General features: G+C 35.8%; 2 protein-coding genes across 2 annotated transcripts in view; both read right to left on the bottom strand.

Annotated features, from left to right (window-relative positions):
- Positions 1–13,109, bottom strand: part of Slip1 (SLo interacting protein 1) — a 279,953-nt gene extending 266,844 nt beyond the window's left edge. The window contains exon 1 of the mRNA XM_068386361.1: positions 12,706–13,109. Coding sequence (XP_068242462.1) covers positions 12,706–12,726 — 21 coding nt within the window. The 5' untranslated portion in view covers positions 12,727–13,109. The remainder of the gene's footprint in view (positions 1–12,705) is intronic.
- Positions 13,110–16,481: 3,372 nt separating this feature from the next.
- On the bottom strand, positions 16,482–17,154 carry LOC137632576 (glutamic acid-rich protein-like). The gene is made up of 2 exons (XM_068364640.1): positions 17,062–17,154; positions 16,482–16,793 (listed from the first exon to the last, which is right to left on the bottom strand). The coding sequence occupies exons 1-2, from the start codon at positions 17,152–17,154 to the stop codon at positions 16,482–16,484; spliced, it is 405 nt and encodes a 134-aa protein (XP_068220741.1).
- Positions 17,155–22,315: the final 5,161 nt, after the last annotated feature.

Here is a 22,315-nt window from a genome sequence, read left to right as displayed (position 1 = left end):
CACTCAAGAATCCCAAATAGAATTCTAATTGAGATTTATAAAGTTAGAGAGACACTGCCAATGCAAAGATCTGGATGCTGTGAAGTCTGTCCTTGACCTACTTACAATCATACTTTGAGTTTGTTAGGGTTCAACATCATCCCCCACGATTTGCCCCACACATTAATTTTAGCTGTATCTATGAAGGGATTCAGCAACTCAAAATCCACATTCAGGATATGAAAATATCATCTCTATATACAACAAAACTTGTTTTCTAAGTCAAACCACATAGCCTATGCGTGTAGTGTAAAAAGTAATGGGCCGAGAACACTATAAAGAACACCAGATATTACATTTCTTAACTCACAATGGTGTCCATCAATAACTACTCTTTGCAGTTCAGCATTTAAAACTTCAATATTGATGGCAGGAAAAGACCCATACTCTACCATCTGTTTAAATTTAAAAACAATGGCCTTACGATTAGTAAGGTCAAAGGCAGCACTTATTATACAAACTTTCTAACCGCAATAAAGGGATTTTTGTAGCCTACAGCGTTGGAAACCGTAAGAAGGGCACCACAAGCTCCAAGGCCTTTGCGAAAGAAAAACTTAAAACTAGAGAACAGATTATTATCCTATCTTCAGCGTAACTGTTTTGATGTTTTTCCAAAAGACGTTTAAAACTTTAGATAATATGGATATGAAAATTGGTCTGTAATCAGCTGGAGTAGAGCTACCAAACACCCATTTACCTAAAGGATTAACGTTAAAATTTCTCCAATGTGTGTCAAAAGAACCTATTATTGGGTCGATTACTGGCTAGCTACATCTGTTGGTGATGAGGTAGGTTAGGTTTGCTCAAGTGATGTAGTGTTACTATAGTCTTTGGGAAGTGAATTTCTTTGGATCTTTTTATTTCTTTATTATGGAAGTTGACTTATGATCTCCTCATATTGGCATTATCTGCCATTTCTTTGTCATGCTAACTTGAAAGACTGCACGTCTTATCATTAATTTGAACTTTGCTATCAATTGATGAGAGACGAGACTACCTTGAACCTAAGTTTACTTGTTGTGCTTTGGTCAAGTCTGTTTGAATCGACCTCATATACATAAAACATGAGAGTTTAAACTACTTGTTCTGGCTCACACTCCGTTCTTATATTTGATAGTTGCACCAAGCCAATTCAGAAGTCTCTAGTCAATACCAGCCTTGATTTATAAACCTGACTGTATAAAATTATTTATTTCATTGAACCATTCTTACCTAATATAACTTCACATTAGGTTAAGATATTAAGCCATTCATTATTTAAAATTTATGATGGATATCAGCTACTTTAAAATAGGATTTTGTTCGCAACCCTGATATTTATTTGTAATACATTTGTTACATATATTATTCTGAATTGAATTATATCATATTATTTGAGAATTTCTCGTTTGATATATATACCTTCTTATTTCTGTTAACTAAATCTAAAATTATTACCTATAACCCCTTATTAAAACTGAGGCTACGAAACAACCCTTTACCCTCAATATATTGCTAAACTTACGAAAAATAACCGCAAAGATATCAGTTGGATTTATATGAAAAAAACCACCATCCATTTGGGTCCACTCCACGAGCATCATGGCCCTTTATAAGTGTTATAAAATTGCAAGGGATCGAAAGTTATACTAGTTAATTCAACTTCAAGAAAACTGAAATGAGGAATATTGAGTTTCTCATTACTCTGCTTAATGTCAAGACAAATTAGCCAAAAGTATTGCCTCTTCCTTCGGACAGTGAGCGACAAAGCTATCTGCTTTAAGGAAAGAAGGGACTGATATCTACACCAAAGATTGCAGATTTAAGGGTAGCCTGTCACAGATGTCCAAAAAGGGTTTATTTCATGATTAAATTGTAAACATTTTCAGTTGAAGTATAAACTCTGAGCAACAGCTCTTCGCAGAGTGTATTTATAAGAAGTCAAATCTGATCTATTACTTTCCCAAAGATGATAAGATTCTTGTTTCTCCAAATAAGTACGTCTACAAACATCATTAAACCACAAGTTGTCCACGATTCAGTACTTTTCCTTAGTAATACAATTTAACGTAAAACAAAAATATTCTTAGGCGTACAATTGACAAAGCCTATGCAATAAAAGATGTTTACACCAGTCTGAATATCCATGACTATATTTCACATATTGTCTGAGTAAATACAATTTTGGTTGCATAACATTTTCTTTTCTATTTGATTTAACATTTCTATTCGCGGTTATTTTTTGCTTCATATTTGAAGCTTTGATTTTGCTTAAGTTAATTAACAAAATATATGGCCTTTAAAGCTTGTTCCACTTGACATTTATAATAACAAGACAGAACATAAATGTTTATACTTATGATATGATAATCATAACAAACTATTCAAACCAGTGATAAACAATGATGTTTTATCACCTAAGCACAGTAACTATTTCCCGCCCATCTATTTTGATGAAGCTAGGTTATAAGTCAGAGACCTTTCCCGATAGTTACACAGGAATCTTTGCTCATGTTGAGAAACAATAAAAATAATATTTTCTGTGCCTATAAAAATGCTTTATGTGGTAAAGAATTTCCAGTGATCTTTGGCAAAAGGTGTGCTTCTGGAGTAAAAATCCGTGCTGACACATGCCAGATCGACCTATCTACGACTAATTCAACCAAACACCTACATCAAGAAGAGATTATTCTCACGAGGCAGCTCCATATCTAGTGGCGGTCAGCGTCCTACAAATGTTAGCTCTTGTCCAATTACACATTCATATCGAACAATCTATTAAAGTTGGGTTTTAACAACATGGATATGGAGATCAAGATGTCACCGAATTACTGATAACGATAAATGGACAACAGAAATATATAGTATAAAATGGAAGAAAACACGGGAAAAAGATAGATAAATCAAGTTAGAGAGAGAGAGAGAGAGAGAGAGAGAGAGAGAGAGAGAGAGAGAGATAAAATTGCATAAAAGAGAATGAGGGAAAAGTAATGAAATGTACAGCCTATCATACATCCATCAATCAAAAATACAATGATGCCAAAAAGAATAAAAGCGTCTTTGACGTATAAAGAAATAGCTATGAATTAGGTGAGACTACAGGGTCCAGTTCTGTCCTTTTTCCGAAAGGGAAGAAGTCTACAAAAGCCAATCGTTATACAAAATAGAGAATGAAAAGATATCGCTGCTAATTATCGACACAACACACACTCACACACACACACACACACACACACACACACACACATATATATATATATATATATATATATATATATATATATATATATATCATCACCATCTCCTACGCCTATTGACGCAAAGGCTTCGGTTAGATTTCACCAGTCGTCTTTATCTTGAGCTTTTAAATCAATACTTCTCCATTCATCATCTCCTTCGGCGTCAATGACCTTAGATTTCAGGATGCCTGAAAATTTTAAATCAATCAATCAATCAATCACCATCTCCTACTCCGTGCTTCATGGTCCTCTGTCATGTAGGCCTGGGACTTCCAAATCTTCTAGTGCCTTGTGGAGCCCAGTTGAAAGTTGGGTAAACTAATCTCTATTGGGGAGTGCGAAGAGTAGGCCCAAACCATCTCCATCTACCCTTCACCATGATCTCATCCACATATGGCACTCGAGTAATCCTTATTAGAGTTTCATTTCTACTCCTATCCTGCCATTTAACTCCCAATATTCTTATGAGGCCTTTGTTCTCAAATCTACAAAATCTATTGGATATTACTTCATTGTTATACCACGACTCATATCCATAAAATAACACAGATGTTACTAAACTAATATATAGCCTGATTTTATAAGTAATTTCCTGCGATTTGTTTTCCAAATTTTACTTAACCTAGCCATTTTTTATTTTCTTTTTTCAGTCTCTCATTAAACTCAGATTACATAGATCCTGTATTCCTAAATATTCAAATGATTCCACCTCATTAATCCTTTCTCTTCCAATGATATTTCATCTTCCAATGCATTTTCCGTTCTCATTATCTCTGTATTATTTATATTTATCTTGGGCCCAACCTCATGTGATATTTCATACAACCTGGTAAGCAAGCTTTGCAAGTCCTGTGGTGTTCTGCTAATTAGGACAGCGTCATCAGCATACTCTAGGTCAACTAATTTCCTGTTACCAATCCCGTCAAATCCTTCTCCGCCATCCCCAAATGCTCTCTGCATTACAAAGTTCATGAGGAGGATAACTAACATATGTGACAACACATTCCCTTAGAGTACTCCACTGGTCAGTGAAAATTCACACTGATATAAGACGTGTATAAAATATATGCAGTTCGTTCTGTAATCTAAAAAATAGAAGTTTTATATACGACTTTCTATATATCATTGTGGAACTTTATATATATATATATATATATATATATATATATATATATATATATATATATATACATATATATAATATATATACATAATATATTTATACATAATATATATATATATAATATATATATATATATATATATATATATATATATATATATATCGGTACATATTTCTACTTCATTAGCTATCATCAGAAACTCCCCTACAGTTTTTTTTTTCAAGAAACGTCCATGTTAAGCTAATCTTTAAAATAAATATACGAAGAAACGACAATGAATCGTTCTTTAAAATAACATCCGAAAGTTAAACATTTATATATGTACCATTGCATAAACATTACACACACACACACACACACACACATATATATATATATATATATATATATATATATATATATATATATATATATATATATATATATATATATATATATATATATATATATATATATATATATATATATATATATATATATAAAACAACAAATGCAGCCTTTCCTATTTCACTGAAGGACAAAGGTCTTAGACATGTCTATTCATGTCTGGGGTTTGGCCAGTTTTCATCATCACGTTAGCCAGTACGGATTGGTTATAGTGGAAGACTTTTGTCTGATTGCTCGCAGTTAAACCAACCTAGTATGGATGTCTCTGGCCAGTACAACTTTGGTTATCATGGCGAAACACAAATCTGTTCACCACGTTAAGGTGTCTCCACTTAGAAATATGTGAATATATATATATATATATATATATATATATATATATATATATATATATATATATATACACACACAGTTTATATAAATAAAAAATCTGGCCAGACATCCACGGAAATCAGTGTCTTTCACTTTTGTCGGCGTTCATCGGTTTTGTTCCGAGTGGCATGAAACGTGATTGCCGTGGCTGCCGGGAACATAATGTAAACATGGCAGCTGAGCTGTTTACTCATTACAGGAAGATTCGGCATTTACAGCCAATCTATGTACAGTTGGACACACGAATTTCTCCTGGCACACCTAGGTCTGAGGAAGTGCACCCTGCCACACCCTTATTGAGCAGTGAATAACAAAATAGATACGGTATATATACATAAGTCTTTTTATATTTTATATGACCTATCTGTTTTGAAGTTGTTACTGTTTTTAAAAATATTTAATGATATTTTTTTTTCGCATATCGTTTATCTATTTCCTTCCCTCGCTGGGATTTTTTCTCTATTGAAGCCTTTGGGCTTATAGCATCTTGCTTTTCCAACTAGGGTTGTAACTTAGCTAATAATAATAAAAATAATAATAATAATGATACATAGCAGAGGCGTTGGGCGGACCTACACACAGGAACTCTCAACGCAGTAAGGGTGTGACAGGGTACATGTATTCAGAGCGAGGTGTGCCTGGAATTCCTGTGTCCAACTGCACTTGCCGTCACAACGTGAAATCAGCACCGGCAAATGACATCGCCATCTCTTTGCACAAGCGCCGAGTCGCCGACTACAAACAGCGTTGTCCAGAATCAGACTGGGGTACTCATATATGAGGCAAGTCATCGGAGTAAACACGAATATACAAAAACTCGTCAATACCAAGTGTCAAATCTGTCACAGACAGGATAATCATTCGCTAAAACAATACCTAGTCCTAGAGGAATGTGTGCCTTACAGGGTACACGGTCGACCAGGTCAGATGAACATGGCTACAGAGAACACTTCATGCGTCCAGTCATACTCAAGAAGACCTCAAGCATAGCAACAAGATTAGCACCCTCCAGATAACGAAGGCGTCCAAATGATATTGTATACCTTCTATTATAGATCACACATTCAATTTATTAACCATTTATGTATCAGGATAACACTCGGTCATAAATTAGCAGCAGGATACCTTATAAACCTTGAAAAACATGAGAACGTCAGAGTAATGGTGGGAAGGCTATGGAGTTAAATAAGACGCAATACCTACTAAACACGACAAAAGATCCCCTGACAGTCCTTATACCTAAACTGTAAACGGTATGTATGTACGGGAAACCATCTCCTGTGCAACAGCAGTAAGGCACGCTTCCTATATATGATGCAGGTCTTACCTTTAATAAAAAAATTTAAATAATTATGTACTTCCAATCAGCAGTGGGATTAAAAAGTGTTAAATACAATCGACTATAATCTGAATAATACAATTTATGTGTCTTGTCAATAGGTTTTGGAAGTTTGTTACAACGAAACATTCCTCCAGTTTTGAAAAAAAAGTAAAAAAAATTATATTTATATGAGCTCTAAAAAAAAAAATCAACAGGAACATGTTCAAAACTCTGCAGATTCCTTTCTCCCAGTGCCCAAAACCTAATATTAGGGCAAATACGTCGGTAAATGTGTAATTAGCATATTTTACATAGGCCTATGCGATTAAGATAACAGTCCATTACCTTCTCTGATACGCAAATAAAAAGGAAGCTAGCTCAAAGGGGCATTTGTAGATATAAAAAATACTAAGGAAATAACCTCGGACAAAATCGTAATGGCACTTATTATGGCCACTTACTCTATCTGGCCAAATCATCAAAATCTAAAGCAGGACATTTCACCATAACAACGAGAAAATATAACAAACGTTCCTTGTCGAAGCATAAAAAGGAAATTCAAAGAACCACACAACATACCGATACAAAATTTTGTCAGTGCCACAATTTATCAACAGTTCCCCACTTATCCTTGCCCCAGACACCCCTCAACCATTTTACCTCCCACATCATTAAATAACCCTCGTGGCCACTACAAATGCCTACCAACTCCTCACTATGGCGTGCGCGCGCACACACACACATATAACCACCCTGAAAACTATCGATGTTCTTTGTCTCATCTTGCATTCTGCTTTACAAAAGGATTGTCTTCATTTACAGTTAGTTTCAACAGTTAACATTAAACCAGGATAACATATGATCTGTGTAAAATCCAACACTCTATTATATGATACATATGCAACAAACTTTCCAAGGATAATCTTCACATTAAACACACAAGACTTCGAAAGCTTATTTTTTCCTGGCTCGAAGTTATTCACATATTTACAAAATTCATATGGAAATTCAATCACATATTAAGATTTAACTTCTAAACCATATTTCTGACAAAATTATAAATCTGCAATAATGAACAAAATCATAAATAAATTAGTTTGGTTTGGACCAGGTCATATGAGCAAGAGGGAGAGAATCAAAGACATACTCCCATAAAAACAGTACCTGTAGACTATAGCCTACTTACTTATCTCTTCAGACCTAAGCCATGCTATTATAGGATCTCTCTCTCTCTCTCTCTCTCTCTCTCTCTCTCTTACTTGTTGTAACCAACCTGACACACGATTTCTAAAAACACGTTTCCCTACACGATTCTTATTACCATACACACATCGTAACTCTTCTACCACAAAACATCCCGAAAAAGGAGACAGTTTAGAACGCATTCCCATTAATCTGTTGTTGTTATCGACATCACAAGATAACTTCGTTGCAGGAAACTCAGGTTATCACACGCCCAACCACCTTCAAAAGGTTCCTAAGCAACGATACCTAACTGTCTCCAGATACAGACAGACAATAGCGAAAGAGAAAACTGACAATCTCAAAGTTTATATATATATATATATATATATATATATATATATATATATATATATATATATATATATATATATATATATATATACATGGAGCCGTTTCACGTCCAGTGTAGGAAAAAGGCCTTAGAGGGGGTAGTTTTGGTCCTGTCAGTCTTGGTTTTGACCAGTTTTCATCACCACGCTGGTCAGTGCGGATTTGTGATGGTGGATGACTTTAATCTGATAGCTCACGCAAACCCCACTAGTACAGCTTTTTTATCATATCAATACATAAACTCTTTCACCAGGTCAAGATATAGGTAGTCCCACTCAGAAAGGTAGCCTATATTCATATATATATATATATATATATATATATATATATATATATATATATATATATATATATAAATTATATACTGTATATATATATATATATATATATATATATATATATATATATATGAATTATAAATATGTGATTGTATGACAAATAGCAAAGCCTTTCCAAACACACATTTACTGAAAACGAAGGAAAAAGAATATAGGCTAGGTGATTACATCGAACAGCTCATAACCACAATTCCAAAACAAACATTGTGCCCACACAACATGTGACCCTAATTCACAACACCCCTAACAAGTAAATAGCTGTCATAAACAGCATCCATATCCCCACAACCATAACAGATGATGGGTTTCATTTCAACACAAGGCTACGAGAGAGTTGTACTATACAGTATAGTGTACTGCGTTCCATAGAATAATACCATCTCTTTCATTCTTTCCCTCTTTCTTGCTCAGTTGAGCAGGGGAAGGACCTTCCCTGCACTCCTCCACCGAGGTGCCAGAGTGGAATAGAACAGAGGAATCATTGTTCGGTTAAGACGGACTTAGACCACATTACCATATCCCTTAGCGTCAGGAGTCTCTCTCTCTCTCTCTCTCTCTCTCTCTCTCTCTCTCTCTCTCTCTCTCTGCATAACACATTTAACCCTTGATATTATCTTCACACTAAAAGTCACTTCATGATTTAATTTCTCAAGAATCATAAACCAAATGGTAAGTGAGAAGTAACACAAAGGCTTTTTGGTGTCTGAAGAACTACCCATGATAGGCGTAGTTGACTGAAGGTGTCTAATCAAGGATTTTATTGTGTTATGGATTCTAAAAAAAGTTTAATTCCTTAACTAATCTATTTTCGTTTTCAGTAAAAAGCCCTATCCATCTTCTGTCTTTAGGCACAAACAGCGAAACAAGACATGTGATTATACATAACATTAGACTGAATTAATTACTTTATTATAAAAGAAGTGTTCCGATATAAAAGGGACATTATAGATACATACACACACATAACTATAACTATATATATATATATATATATATATATATATATATATATATATATATATATATATATATATATATATATATAGGCTTATACACACACACACACACACACACACTACAATAACAGTCAAAAGTTGAAACACAAAGTAGCGATTAAATAATTGTGGCCTAACAATAATGAGTAAAATAAGCAGGGATATTGATGATGCGCAGCCTAAGTATAATCTTATCACTAGAAAAGAATAGCTCCCATTGTTTCTAATTACATCTATACATGGCTAGACGAGTACAGCAGAAATTCTTAAGTATAGCCTAACGTACAGACTCTTATATACAATGGGTAGTTTTCAATTGCAATCTTTGTATCTCAAGTGTCTCGTGTGATTAAGTGTTGAAAATATTCAACGTTCAACGAAGTCTCTTACAAACTAAATGTCACAGCGTTTCTCACATATATCAACAGTGTAATGAGCTACGTTCAAAAACCATAACTCCGGTGAGGCATATATATATATATATATATATATATATATATATATATATATATATATATGTGTGTGTGTGTGTGTGTGTGTGTGTGTGTGTAAATAGGGTTGTTTTGATTGATACCTTTCCATCTCTTACACAAGTGTACAGTATATGACAAGTGAAGATAAAAGTTATAAATAAAATAATATAATCTAAAGAGCGATTGTACCTTGTTTCATTACGCTCAATTAACAGACTTGAAACCAAAATCTATAAAAGAAAAAAAAATTAAAAAGGTGGGGCCAAGGTAGCGCAGTTTAAAAGACAAACTATTCTAGGTTACGCCATACATCCTAGCTCATTATAGGACTTTTAAACAAACTAGGTCTACTCATACACTAAAGATTGAATATTCTCAAGCACTAATCCAATTAGTTCTTTGTACATGCTGCATCACATTTTTCATAATTCTGGCCACTCGTCGCATACAGATCTTCCCAAACTGCCCCACCCTGTACGCACGAGTAATATAATACGGAGTACACAGTTAATTCTAACTTTATTGTGTTCCAACTATGTTTTAGGGAAATCTAACAATAACTATAGGCTACTGTGTTCAGGAATTTTAATACCAATTCAGACCTGCTTGTGGAATGTTCTTCGCTGGAACTTCAGTAGTTTAAACTTTATATATACACGTATATATATATATATATATATATATATATATATATATATATATATATATATATATATATATATATATAGTTACTGCTGTTACAGATCTTGATATATTTCATCTTTTTCTATTTCTTATGTACAAGTTTATTGGCTACTTCTGCATTTTCTTTCCGTACTGGACTGAAGTCTTTGTTGGAGCCCTTGAGCTTTTAGCATTCTGCTTTTCCAATTAGGGTCGTAGCCTGACAATTAATAATAATTATCATGTCATGCAATTTCTTTTTCTTTAGCACCAAAATACACTGACGGAGTCTGTAAACCCCACCTGTCCATGATGATAATGACAGATAAACAATTTCCACACGATTTTCAGTTATTCTATGCAAGGAGCACACGTAGTCCAAATCCTTCGGTATAAAAAAAAAAAAAGCAGGATTAACAGAGTACTCGGTTAATCCTGAAAAAATATATACAAACTGCCTAATATCGAGATCCACCCCCTCATTTACTTCACTATATCTTCCAAACAATTCTTTCTCAATCCCCATTAATATTTATATTATGAGCTAAATAATTCACAGCAGGCTCGTAGCGTCCTCAATTAATCAAATAATTAGTCCTGTAATTATCACGCACCACCTGCTTAAGTAATCCTTGGTCGTAAAATGATGATATGCCAGGGCCAATATCTCTCTCTCTCTCTCTCTCTCTCTCTCTCTCTCTCTCTCTCTCTCTCTCTCTCTCTCTGTATATATATATATATATATATATATATATATATATATATATATATATATATATATATATATATATATATATATATACATACAATTACAATACTGTATTTGTGTGGGGAACCTATAAAAGAGACTACTTTAGTACCATACATCTGTTGACAAAAATGCATCGCATAATTCAATTAATGGATTAGCCATATGCATAGCATTAATCTAAAAGCATATGCACTATTTCAAAATTGCTGCTTTAATTCGCGGGAAAACATTGAAAAATAGTTAGTTATTTGACTGAGCAGCCGTAAAGGAATGATTGAGATCATAAAAATTGTGTGGTCTTTGTCAAGAAAGAATTATAAATGGATATGTAAAAACTCAACAAATAAAAACCAATCACTTTACTCTATACGAATACAGAACACTACGTAAGAACCAACATCAAATAAAGATGTCACAAGCGATCAATTCTAAATACACTAGCATACCGACTTTTTTTCCCCACACTGCCAGTATTAACCTTAATATGCAAACATCCGTTTTCCTCTTCGTCTTGGGAATCAACCTAAAAGAAACCAAACTGGTTCTCGAGATCAAACGCGATATACGCTGTATACCTTTAGATGGTCCAACTAAACAGCAGTAGACTCATCTCTCTCTCTCTCTCTCTCTCTCTCTCTCTCTCTCTAGCCCTTCATTCTTCTTCTCTACTCTCAGTAATATAAAAGATAATGGTATCCCACATTAAGGCTTTATGTTTATGGGGATGTTTTTAGTAAGATTGCCAACGACTGGTAAACGCACATTGGCTCGTTTAAATAAGTTTTCATTTTGTAAATCTTAACACCTTAAAGTCTCAGCTACCTTTATAGTAACGTGTAGATTCATTAACACAGTATAGACCAGAACAAGGTGCACAGATTAAATATGGGCAATTGCCTTAATCTTTTCTTGACAAGCACATTAACCCAAACATAAGATGTTGGGCAAATCTTTACCTTACATCGAAATCTCACGTACATAATTAACTTTACATACACAACCATGGACACCGTGCCGTATACTCTTATTCAAAAAACTGATCTGGGACGTAGAGTTCCTACTCAGTTCCTCTCAATATCTTGACCGTTTAAGCGCAAAACACGAGATCGTTTAATTAAATCACAAATAAGTCCACAGAGAGAGAGAGAGAGAGAGAGAGAGAGAGAGAGAGAGAGAGAGAGAGAGAGAGAGAGAGAGAGAGAGAGAGAGGGGGGGGGGAGGGGGGCAGCACAAGACTATCTGTGAACAATGGTTGTAGTAAGTTGGGCACATCAAATCATTCTTTAGTAATTAGGTTTGTGTTGGTTAGCTAGGACTTTTAACAATTTACCACCTACACACGCTCAGAATGATATGAACTTGGGACCACTTTAACGAAGGGCCAACCAAGCTACCATAGTTTCTCTGATTGCTGTCTGCAGCACAGGAAATAAAGTTTAGTTCAACTTACCTTCTGGATGATAAAGTCCATTGTACCCAGTCAGCCGCAACTTAATCCCAGTTGAAAATTAATATTGAAGCGCCTTCATCCCGAAAAACGCGTCTGGCCGAAGGAGCTACAGGAGAGCCTATAAAACAATTCTCAGCTTGAGCTTGGCTGTTTTATAAAAGCCTCTATTTCAACGACCAATTTTCGACAGCTTGTGGGGTCACACAAAGAAAGGGCGTCTAAAGTAATCACAAGTTATAGGCCACTACATTATTTCCAATTTTAACCGCACCACAAACATTAAAGAAAAATATCGTCGCACACTTCACTAAGATAAGGGTTGCCCCGCAACAACAGACCTTCACAAAACCACTTCTTCACTCAGACTGAGAACGGGAATTCTGGTGAGATCATGGCAGACTCACTTTACCAACAGAGCTCGCTGACGCTCAGTTCGCCCAGCTCTCGGTATCAGAACTCAAGAGAAGAGAGGACAGTTAAGCGACAGCGTTGGCAGCCGTACGATCTTACTGAGTTGTTCTGCTGACGATGTAACAAAAGAGTACGTATCCAGAACTTAATGGGAAAAAGAAATGCGTTCCAGAGTTATGATTTATGGCCAAGGCAACAATAAAAAATAAACATCTTTAGGCTCTATTTTTTCTTATATGGCTTATGCGCCAGACATTTCTCAACCTTTAGGTTTGAATATACTGCTATTGCAACTTATAGTTTCTAAATACTAATCTACACACACACACACATACACACACACACACACATATATATATATATATATATATATATATATATATATGTGTGTGTGTGTGTGTGTGTGTGTGTGTGTGTGAGAACACAAGCACACAAACACAGACACATTATATATACTGTATATATATATATATATATATATATATATATATATATATATATATATATATATATATATATGTGTGTGTGTGTGTGTGTGTGTGTGTGTGTGTGTGTATGTGAACGCATGCACACAAACACATACACACATTATATATAGATAGATAGATAGATAGATATGTATATATATATATATATATATATATATATATATATATATATATATATATATATATATATACAAATACATATATATATATATATATATATATATATATATATATATATATATATATATATATATATATATATAAGACACATTTTTTATATATTGATGTCTTGATTCTCTTAAAAACCTCGGGATCAGAGCTCTAGGCGAAATCACAATATGAGTCCCTTTCATGTAGATATAAACATTTTATGTAAATTACGCGTCTTTCGTCGTGAATTTCATTGTACTTTTTTTATTCAAGTTAATATCAGTGAATTTGCATAGTTTTTTTAAGAATTAACCTCTTATTTCACGTAGGTTTGCTACGAAGTCTTACGTAGTTTATTTGAAAGTGTTGTAGGAATTGTGCGAGATAGGAACAAGGGATTAGGTAATTTTTTTTTCTTTTTAATTTCCTGATGTATTGCGCCATGTTTGAGAGAGAACTTCAGAACCTGTGCTTAGGATTGTTCTTTACCACATGCTTTTGGAAGCTTCGAGAATACCCGGTGAGAGGTTGTTATCTTATTTTTATTTTGGGGACATTAAGTGAGCGGAGCTAGCTGGGAAGTCATCTCGCGTGTGCGTTGATGTGTATCTGAGAGTTGCTTGAAACCCCCCTGATTCGCCTCTTGGCATTTTTATCTAGTTGGAAACTCTGACGCCCTTAGGCACAGGGGCCCCCGCTACCGGAATTTGATCCTGGGAGGTTCTGGAAATAGAAGTTAGGTTTCATATAAAAGATGACCAAGGTTAGATTACGGTAAATCAAGTTAGAACTGCAGCCCGAAATAGCCTCCTTCCCCTCTCCTCCTCTCTCCCGCAAGTAATCCTTTGTATTTGTCAAAAGTGTTTAATGCGTTTTAGTGTGTCCTCTCTTACGTAACTCTGTGCCACAAAGCAAATCGCGTGTGGAAAAGATACTCAAGACTAAAAGGTAATTGTGAATTCATTGTATTAGGGTGAGTGTTGGTATTGTATAACGTTTTTGTAAACGGCCCTGTAGGGAAGAAAGATTTTTTCACATGATCAAGTTATATATTATTCATTAAGTGTCGAACTTGAACATTGCATTATTCAGAATTACTATAAGCATTTGTAAATTTTCATTGCATTACTTCTTTTCTTAGAGTAGGGTTTACACAGATATAATAGTTCAAGTCAAGTTCTTTTATAATTTCAGATTGTAACATTTTGTCTTATTCTAAGTTTTGTTCACTTAATTTTTTTTCCAGTGAATTATTTTATGTAAATTCTTTCAAAGTGTTGTAATTTAGATAGAGTATGTTTATTTTTGTAAAGAGTGTATTATTCAGATCATCGTTATTTAAGACCAGATTCTGCTTGTATTCCTGTTAAGAAGCATCGTGAGTTTTGAATAAGTTTTAAGGCACAGAGTTACGTAAGAGAGGACACACTAAAACGCATTAAACACTTTTGACAAATACAAAGGATTACTTGCGGGAGAGAGGAGGAGAGGGGAAGGAGGCTATTTCGGGCTGCAGTTCGAACTCGATTATCTTTGCCTGATATATGTTTTACATTAATACAATACAGTTGCAAACATAATGACCACCTAGTTAACCTTTGATTATTATTTTCCATCTTATTTACAACAGTTAAAGGATTAAAATCCGAGTGCAATGTAATGGTGCGATCAGCGCCAGCAGGTCCGTTTCAACTGTCGAATAGTCTTGTTGCTGCTTCTTCATTTTCGACGTCATAATGCAAACAGGGTGAAGAATTCCTTTCTTATCTTGTAATAAAACAGCTCCAATCCCGTTATCCGGCGCATCCATTTTGATAAGGAATTTCTTTGTGAAATCCGGTGCTTGAAGTATCGGTTTCGAAGTTGATATGGTCTTCCTTTGATTTTTCCTTTTTCCTTATATATTGATAACGTAGGTCCGGTCACTGCCTTCCTCCAAAATCCAGAACGGTTCTGGGAACTCGTTGGCGAGAGGGAATCTTCTTTCCGATGCATAGACCAATACCTGCCGTTCTTCCGTAACCTGTCTGTTCGTACTTTTCATGCCAAAACCTTTTCTTCGCTCGTCATTGCCTTGTTTTCACGTCTTCTGGGGAAAATTTCCTCAACTCGCCGTTTCCTTTCCTCAAATCCTTGACATTTCCTTCGACCGTTTCCTCTTGATCCTTACTTTTTCCTGCCAACATTCTCTTCAGTCCTTTCCTGAAAGGTTCTCCTCGTACTTCCATCAGGCGTAAGGGAGCTTCCTTGATACACTTGATGGGCTTTTCAGCCGTTTGACATACGTGACATGCACGGCAAAACTGGCTCACGTCCTTATGCATGCCAGGCCAGAAAAAGTGTTTCATTATCTTCTCCGTCACCTTCCTCATTCCCATATGTTCCATCTCGTGCGCTATCGCAATCACCTGTCTTCTCAACGGTGCGGGAATTAATATCTGGCGATATATCCCCCTTGGGCATTCCCGGGGATATTGGCTGGTCTATGCTTCCTCATAAACAACCCATCCTTAACATAATAACAGGTCAGAGACTGCTGTGTCTCCGTCTTGTCCCCCACACGGTACAATAACTCGGTTAATGTTGCATCCTTCCGTTGCAATCTTATCAGCTTTTTCCTACTCACTTGTCCTGCTTCTAATGTTGAATTTTCTATTTCTTCCAAGTCCATTTCTTCTTTATCTACTTGTCTGCTCGTCTGTCGCTCCTTTTCGATCGGGTTTACTCTTAATTTCTCTTCTTGCTTTCATCAAGGGAATCATTTTCTTCTGAAAACAAATCCTCCAAATTCCTTTCTTCCAGGTCCATTGTTTCTTTGTCCTCTTGTCCACTCGTCTGTCGTTCCTCTTCGCTCGGGCTTACTTTTGAGTTCTCTTCTTGCGTATCATCAAGGGAATCCTTTTCTTCAGAAAATAAATCCTCTAATTTCATTCCTCCTTGGATTTCTTTTTCTTCTTCGTCTACTTGTCCACTCGTCTGTCGTTCCTCTTTGCTTGGGCTTAATCTAGAGTTTTCTTCTTGCGTATCATCAAGGGAATCCTTTTTTTTTCCGAAAACAAATCCTCCAAATTCATTTCTTTCAGGTCTATTTTTTCTTTATCCTTTTGTCAACTCGTCTGTCGTTCCTCTTCGCTCGGGCTTACTCGGGACTTTTCCTCTTGCGTACTATATAGGGAATCCTCTTCTTTGGAAAACAAATCTTCCAAGTTCATTGCTCCTTTGATTTCTTATTCTTTTTTGTCCTCTTTTCCACTTGTCTGTAGTTCCTCTTCACTCGGGCTTACTCGAGACTTCTCCTCTTGCGTACTATCAGGGAATCTTCTTCTTTGGAAAACAAATCTTTCAAGTTCATCGCTCCTTCGATTTCTTCTTCCTCTTCGGTAGCCACTTCCTTCTCCATACTCCTAGTCGTCACACCACTAGGAAACAGAGACGGGTAGTCCTTCTCGAGTCCAGTCGTAGGACTTCACTTCAAGGTTTCTCCGCTACAATGGGACAAGGCCCAAACGGCGCTCTACCAATGTCATTACCCAGCAGGACGTCTACTCCTTTGAGAGCCATTGAATCCCTTACCGCAAAGTCATAATTACCTGTCGCCAGCTCGCATGACAGTTTTAAATGGCAAATAGGGGTCACCTCCTCACCTCCTATTCCCTTCAAAATAATTGAGTCCGCTGTGAGAAACTGTTCCACCCACGGGGATGCTCCCCGCACTACCACACTGTGGTTACAACCTGGGTCGCGCAATATCCTGACAAGGGTTTGCTCCCTCCCGTCTATTGCTGCTATCATACCTTCATAGATATATGGTTTAGAGGCACCCATGCTGTTGGGTTCGTCCTGTTGGTCGTGTAAACGATGGCTGGTTCATTTTCCTCTCCGTCCTTTCCCGAGTGCTTCTTAGTCTTCGCATTCTGTGAAGTCGAATTATCCCTAATAACTTGGGCGACTGCTTTTGGTTGGTTTGACCAACATTCTTTACTGATATGGCCTCTCTTGGCACACTTAAAACAGACAATATCAACCTTCTGCACGTCTTTCACAATACTGTACTTGAAGAAGGACTATTTGACGTTTGTTGCTGTGGTACTATCGTATTCTACTTAGAGACAGTGCCAGTGCTACTTCCGTTGTAACTGTTGAACTTGTTCCCATAGTTACTTCTGAAATGGTTTCCATGGTTTCTTCTAATGATTGACACTTGGTCGGAACGACGGTTGAAACTTCATACCCGAGGAGGCTTTACGACTGATAATATTATAATCTTTACTCAGTGAAGCGGCTTTATCGAGTTTCTTCACCTCTCTCTCTCTCAAGTACATTCGAATGTGTTCAGGAATTCCTCGCAGATATTGCTCTAGTATTATCAATTCTTTTAAATCAGTCTTCTCCTTTACGTTAGCAGCCTCTGTCCATCTCTTAAAACATCATCGTACCTTATAAGCGTAATCCAGGAAAGTAATTTTCTCATCCTTTCTCAAACTTTGGAATCTTTTATTATGATATTCAGGGCTCATCTGATAAAATTACAGCACTCTCCTCTTCACTTCTTGATACTCCATCCTTTGGTCCTAAGTAAGCACTGTGGCCCTTCCCAAAGAGCACACTCTGCAATAGCACAGACCATTTATCTTCTGGCCATTTCATCTTCGCTGCGACCGTTTCAAAATGATCAAAGAACTTATCTGGGGACTCTTCTGTGAACCTTGGAATTAACCTCTGGGCTTCCGACACATTAAATACGAGTTGGTGCCTAGCAGGAGTCGTCTCAGTCTCTGTCTGTGTTTTCAGTTGGCCACGGTCATGCAAAATTTCTAACTCCCACATATACCTTGCTTCTTCCATCTCTTTATCTTTTTGTCTTGCTTCCATTAATCTTGTGTGTCTTGCAATCTCTCTCTCTTCTTCTTTCTTTGCTTCCATTTCCTTCGCACGTCATCTATCTTTTCTCTCATCTTCGTCTCGTCATGCTTCCATTTCCTTCACACGTCGTCTTTCTTCTCTCTCATCTTCTTCCCGTCTTCTTTCTCTTTCTTCTCATTCTGCCATCATCTTCAACCTAATCAAACTCTCTTCCGCTGCAATACGTTGAATCTTAGCCTCTACATCCTTACCTGGTTTCATGCCTTCAGTTTGAGGGTCAACCGGTCCTTGCTTCGCTAAATATTCTTCTTCGGCTTCCTCCAACAGTTCACGAGTTGCCTTAATATTCTCTTCAGACAATTTTCCCGAGTTTATTAACGCTTCTAAGGCTAGATACTTAATTTGGGCCTTTATCATCCCACTCATAGCATGGCCACGACTTGCCATTAAGATCGAGAGCCACTGAGCTTTAGTTACATTAGCTTATGACAATTCCTGAACACTTGGGTTACTTAAAAACTCTTGGATATTAAACTGTGCCATCTTGTAATTTTACATTAATCAATGCCTCTCCAAAAATAATATACTGACAATACTCAAAACCCTATCAACACTGTACTAACCAAAAAACCTTTAATGAAAAATACAGCCCTGTTATCACTAATACTTAAAACAAACTCGTTCGATTCCTGGCTCTGAGCACCAAAATATATTATCTGATATGGTTCCCTGGTCTGGGCACTAGAATATATTATATGATATGGCTCTCTGGTCTACACACTAACAAAATATATTATACTAAGACTCGTGGCTAGAAACCAAACATATAATATCATATATATTACGACTGGCAAGTTAATCAACCTCTCAAATTCTAAACTCCTTTGTTTGCTTTTACATTAAAACTGTTACACTTTAAAACATTAATATGCAAATTCTAAGATCGTTAAATAACTCCCAGATACCAATATATAAAACACTGAATATCCAAAGGTCTCTTAAGCACACTCAAAACCAAATTGGGTAATTACTCTTAAATATTATTAAAACTTATTTAAAACTCATGATGGTTCTTAACAGGACTACGAGCAGAATCTGGTCTTAAACAATGATGATTGGAATAATACACTCTTTACAAAAATAAATATATTCTATCTAAACTACAACACTGAAAGAATTTACATAAAATAATTCAATGAAAAAAATAAGTGAACAAAACTTAGAATAAGACAAAATGTTACAATCTGAAATTATGTAAGAACTTGACTTGACCTATTATATCTGTGTAAACCTTAGCCTAAGAAAAAAAATAATGCAATGAAAATTTACAAATGCTTATGGTAATTCTGAATAATGCAATGTTCAAGTTTGACAATTAATGGCTAATATATAACCTGATCACGTAACAAAATCTATCTTCCCTTCAGGGCCGTTTACAAAAACGTTATACAATGCCAACACTCACCCTAATACAATAAATTCACAATCACCTTTTAGTCTTGCGTATCTTTTCGACACTCGATTTGCTTTGGGGCACAGAGTCACTTAAGATAGGACACACTAAAACCCATTAAACACTTTCGACAAATACAATGGATTACTCGTGGGAAAGAGAGGGAGAGGGGAAGGAGGCTATTTCTGGCTGCAGTTCTAACTTGATCTACCATAACCTAACCTTGGTCACCTTTTATATGAAACCTAACTTCTATTTCCAGAACCTTCCAGAACCGAGTTCTGGTAGCAGGAGCTGTGCCTAAGGGCATCAGAATTTCCAAATCGATAAAAATGCCAAGAGGCGAATCAGTGGGTTTTCAGGCAACTCTCAGATACACATCAACGCACCCGCGAGACGACTTCCCAGCTAGCTCTGCCCACCCATTGTCCCTGAAATAAAAATAAGATAACATCCTCTCACCGGATATTCTCGAAGCTTCCGAAAGGACGTGGTAAAGAATATTCCAAAGCACATGTTCTGAAATTCTCTCTCAAATAAGAACATTACCTAAGCCCTTGTTCCTATCTCGCACAAATCCTACAACACTTTCAAATAAACTACGAAAAACTTCATAGCAAACCTATGTGAAATAAAAGGTTAATTCTTTAAAAAATACGTAAATTCACATATGTTAATTTGAATAAAAAAGTACAATGAAATTCACGACGAAAGTTTTACATAATTTACATAAAATACTTATATCTACATGAGATGGTCTCCTTTTACGGGCTCGGTATCATCTGGTCAATGCACAAATGAAACAATATAATTAAGTGTAAATAGAATTATTAATAAACTACGATATTCCCTCTTAACTAGACCAGCTTCGTAAGAATATATAAAATATGTGTGTGTGTGTGGAGGAGATGGTGGAGATGGTAGAGAAGGATTGGACGAGATTGGTGATAGGAATTTAGCAGACCTAGAGTATACTGATGATGCTGTCCTTAACACCACAGGATTTGCAACGCTTGCTTAGCAGAATGCATCAAATATGACACGAGGTTGGGCTGAAGATGAATAGAAGAAAGACAGAGATGATGAGAACGGAGTATGCAATGGAAGATGAAATATCATTGAAAGGAGAAAGAATTAATGAGGGTGGATCTTTTAAGTATTTAGGAACTATGATCTCCAATACAGGGTCTTTAGAATTAGAGTTTAATAAAAGATAGAAAAAAGCAAATCAGACAATGGAGATGGTTTGGGCATGCTCTTTGCACCTCCCAAGAGAGATTAGTTCACCGATCGTTCAGCTGGGCTCCACAAGGCACTAGAAGAGTTGGAAGACCCAGGCCTACGTAGCAGAGGACTACGAAGCGTGAAGTAGATGATGAATGGAGAAGTATTGAATTAAAAGCTGAAGATAGAGATGACTGGCGAAATCTAATCGAGGCCCTTTGCCTCAATAGGCATAGGAGAAGATGATGATATATATATATATTTATATATACATATATATATATATATATATATATATATATATATATATATATATATATATATATATATATATATACAGTATATATTGTGGAGGATTAATTTTTGTTTTTATTTTTATTTATTTTTAGTTTGCCAAATCCTGAGAGAGAGAGAGAGAGAGAGAGAGAGAGAGAGAGAGAGAGAGAGAGAGAGAGAGAGAGAGAGAGAGAGAGAGAGAGTGTATTGATTGTTTGTTGTGAGAGAGACTGTTGGTGATTTTTATTCTTTTCGACCAGCGTGGAAATGTTGATTTAACTTTTTACTAAGTACAATTTATTTATCTTTGCTTGTCGTGATTGTGAATGATAGGAACAATTTATTATTTATCTTTGATTATAGTGTGATAGTTCAGTTAGTTAGAAATGTTCGTGTGTTTTATTTTTTTTTTCCTTTGCAGGCCATAATTCGTCCTTTGGAGAGAATTTTTATGTGAAATTGATTGTTGACGACCTGGCTTGTTTAAGGAACATGATACGACCACTCAGAATTATATAACTGTTGATGACCCGAACTGCATGAACTTTCGATTGCTGTTGTTGATGATGATGATGATTATGATGACGATGATAATAACTACGACCACAATCAGGGAGGCAGTTGTGGCAAATTGCCACACAGTGTAGTGTGTTACCCACAGAGCTGTGGTAGTTTGCCGTAAAGGACAGTTCGGCTTTCTGTGGACAACAGTTTTGGTGTCAACTTAATATATATATATATATAT

Source organism: Palaemon carinicauda, chromosome 1, assembly GCF_036898095.1.
Source record: "Palaemon carinicauda isolate YSFRI2023 chromosome 1, ASM3689809v2, whole genome shotgun sequence".
Classification (NCBI taxonomy): domain Eukaryota; kingdom Metazoa; phylum Arthropoda; class Malacostraca; order Decapoda; family Palaemonidae; genus Palaemon; species Palaemon carinicauda.
This window is presented reverse-complemented; position numbering and strand designations above follow the sequence as displayed.

What these genes read in the sequence shown, in the direction of transcription:
- LOC137632576 (XM_068364640.1), bottom strand. Translation starts at nt 17,154, where the DNA reads ATGGAGAAGGAAGTGGCTACCGAAGAGGAAGAAGAAATCGAAGGAGCG. An exon ending in AAGAAGAAGATTCCCTGATA is followed by an intron (nt 16,794 to 17,061) that starts GTACGCAAGAGG and finishes GGAAAAAAAAAG; the next exon opens with GATTCCCTTGATGATACGCA.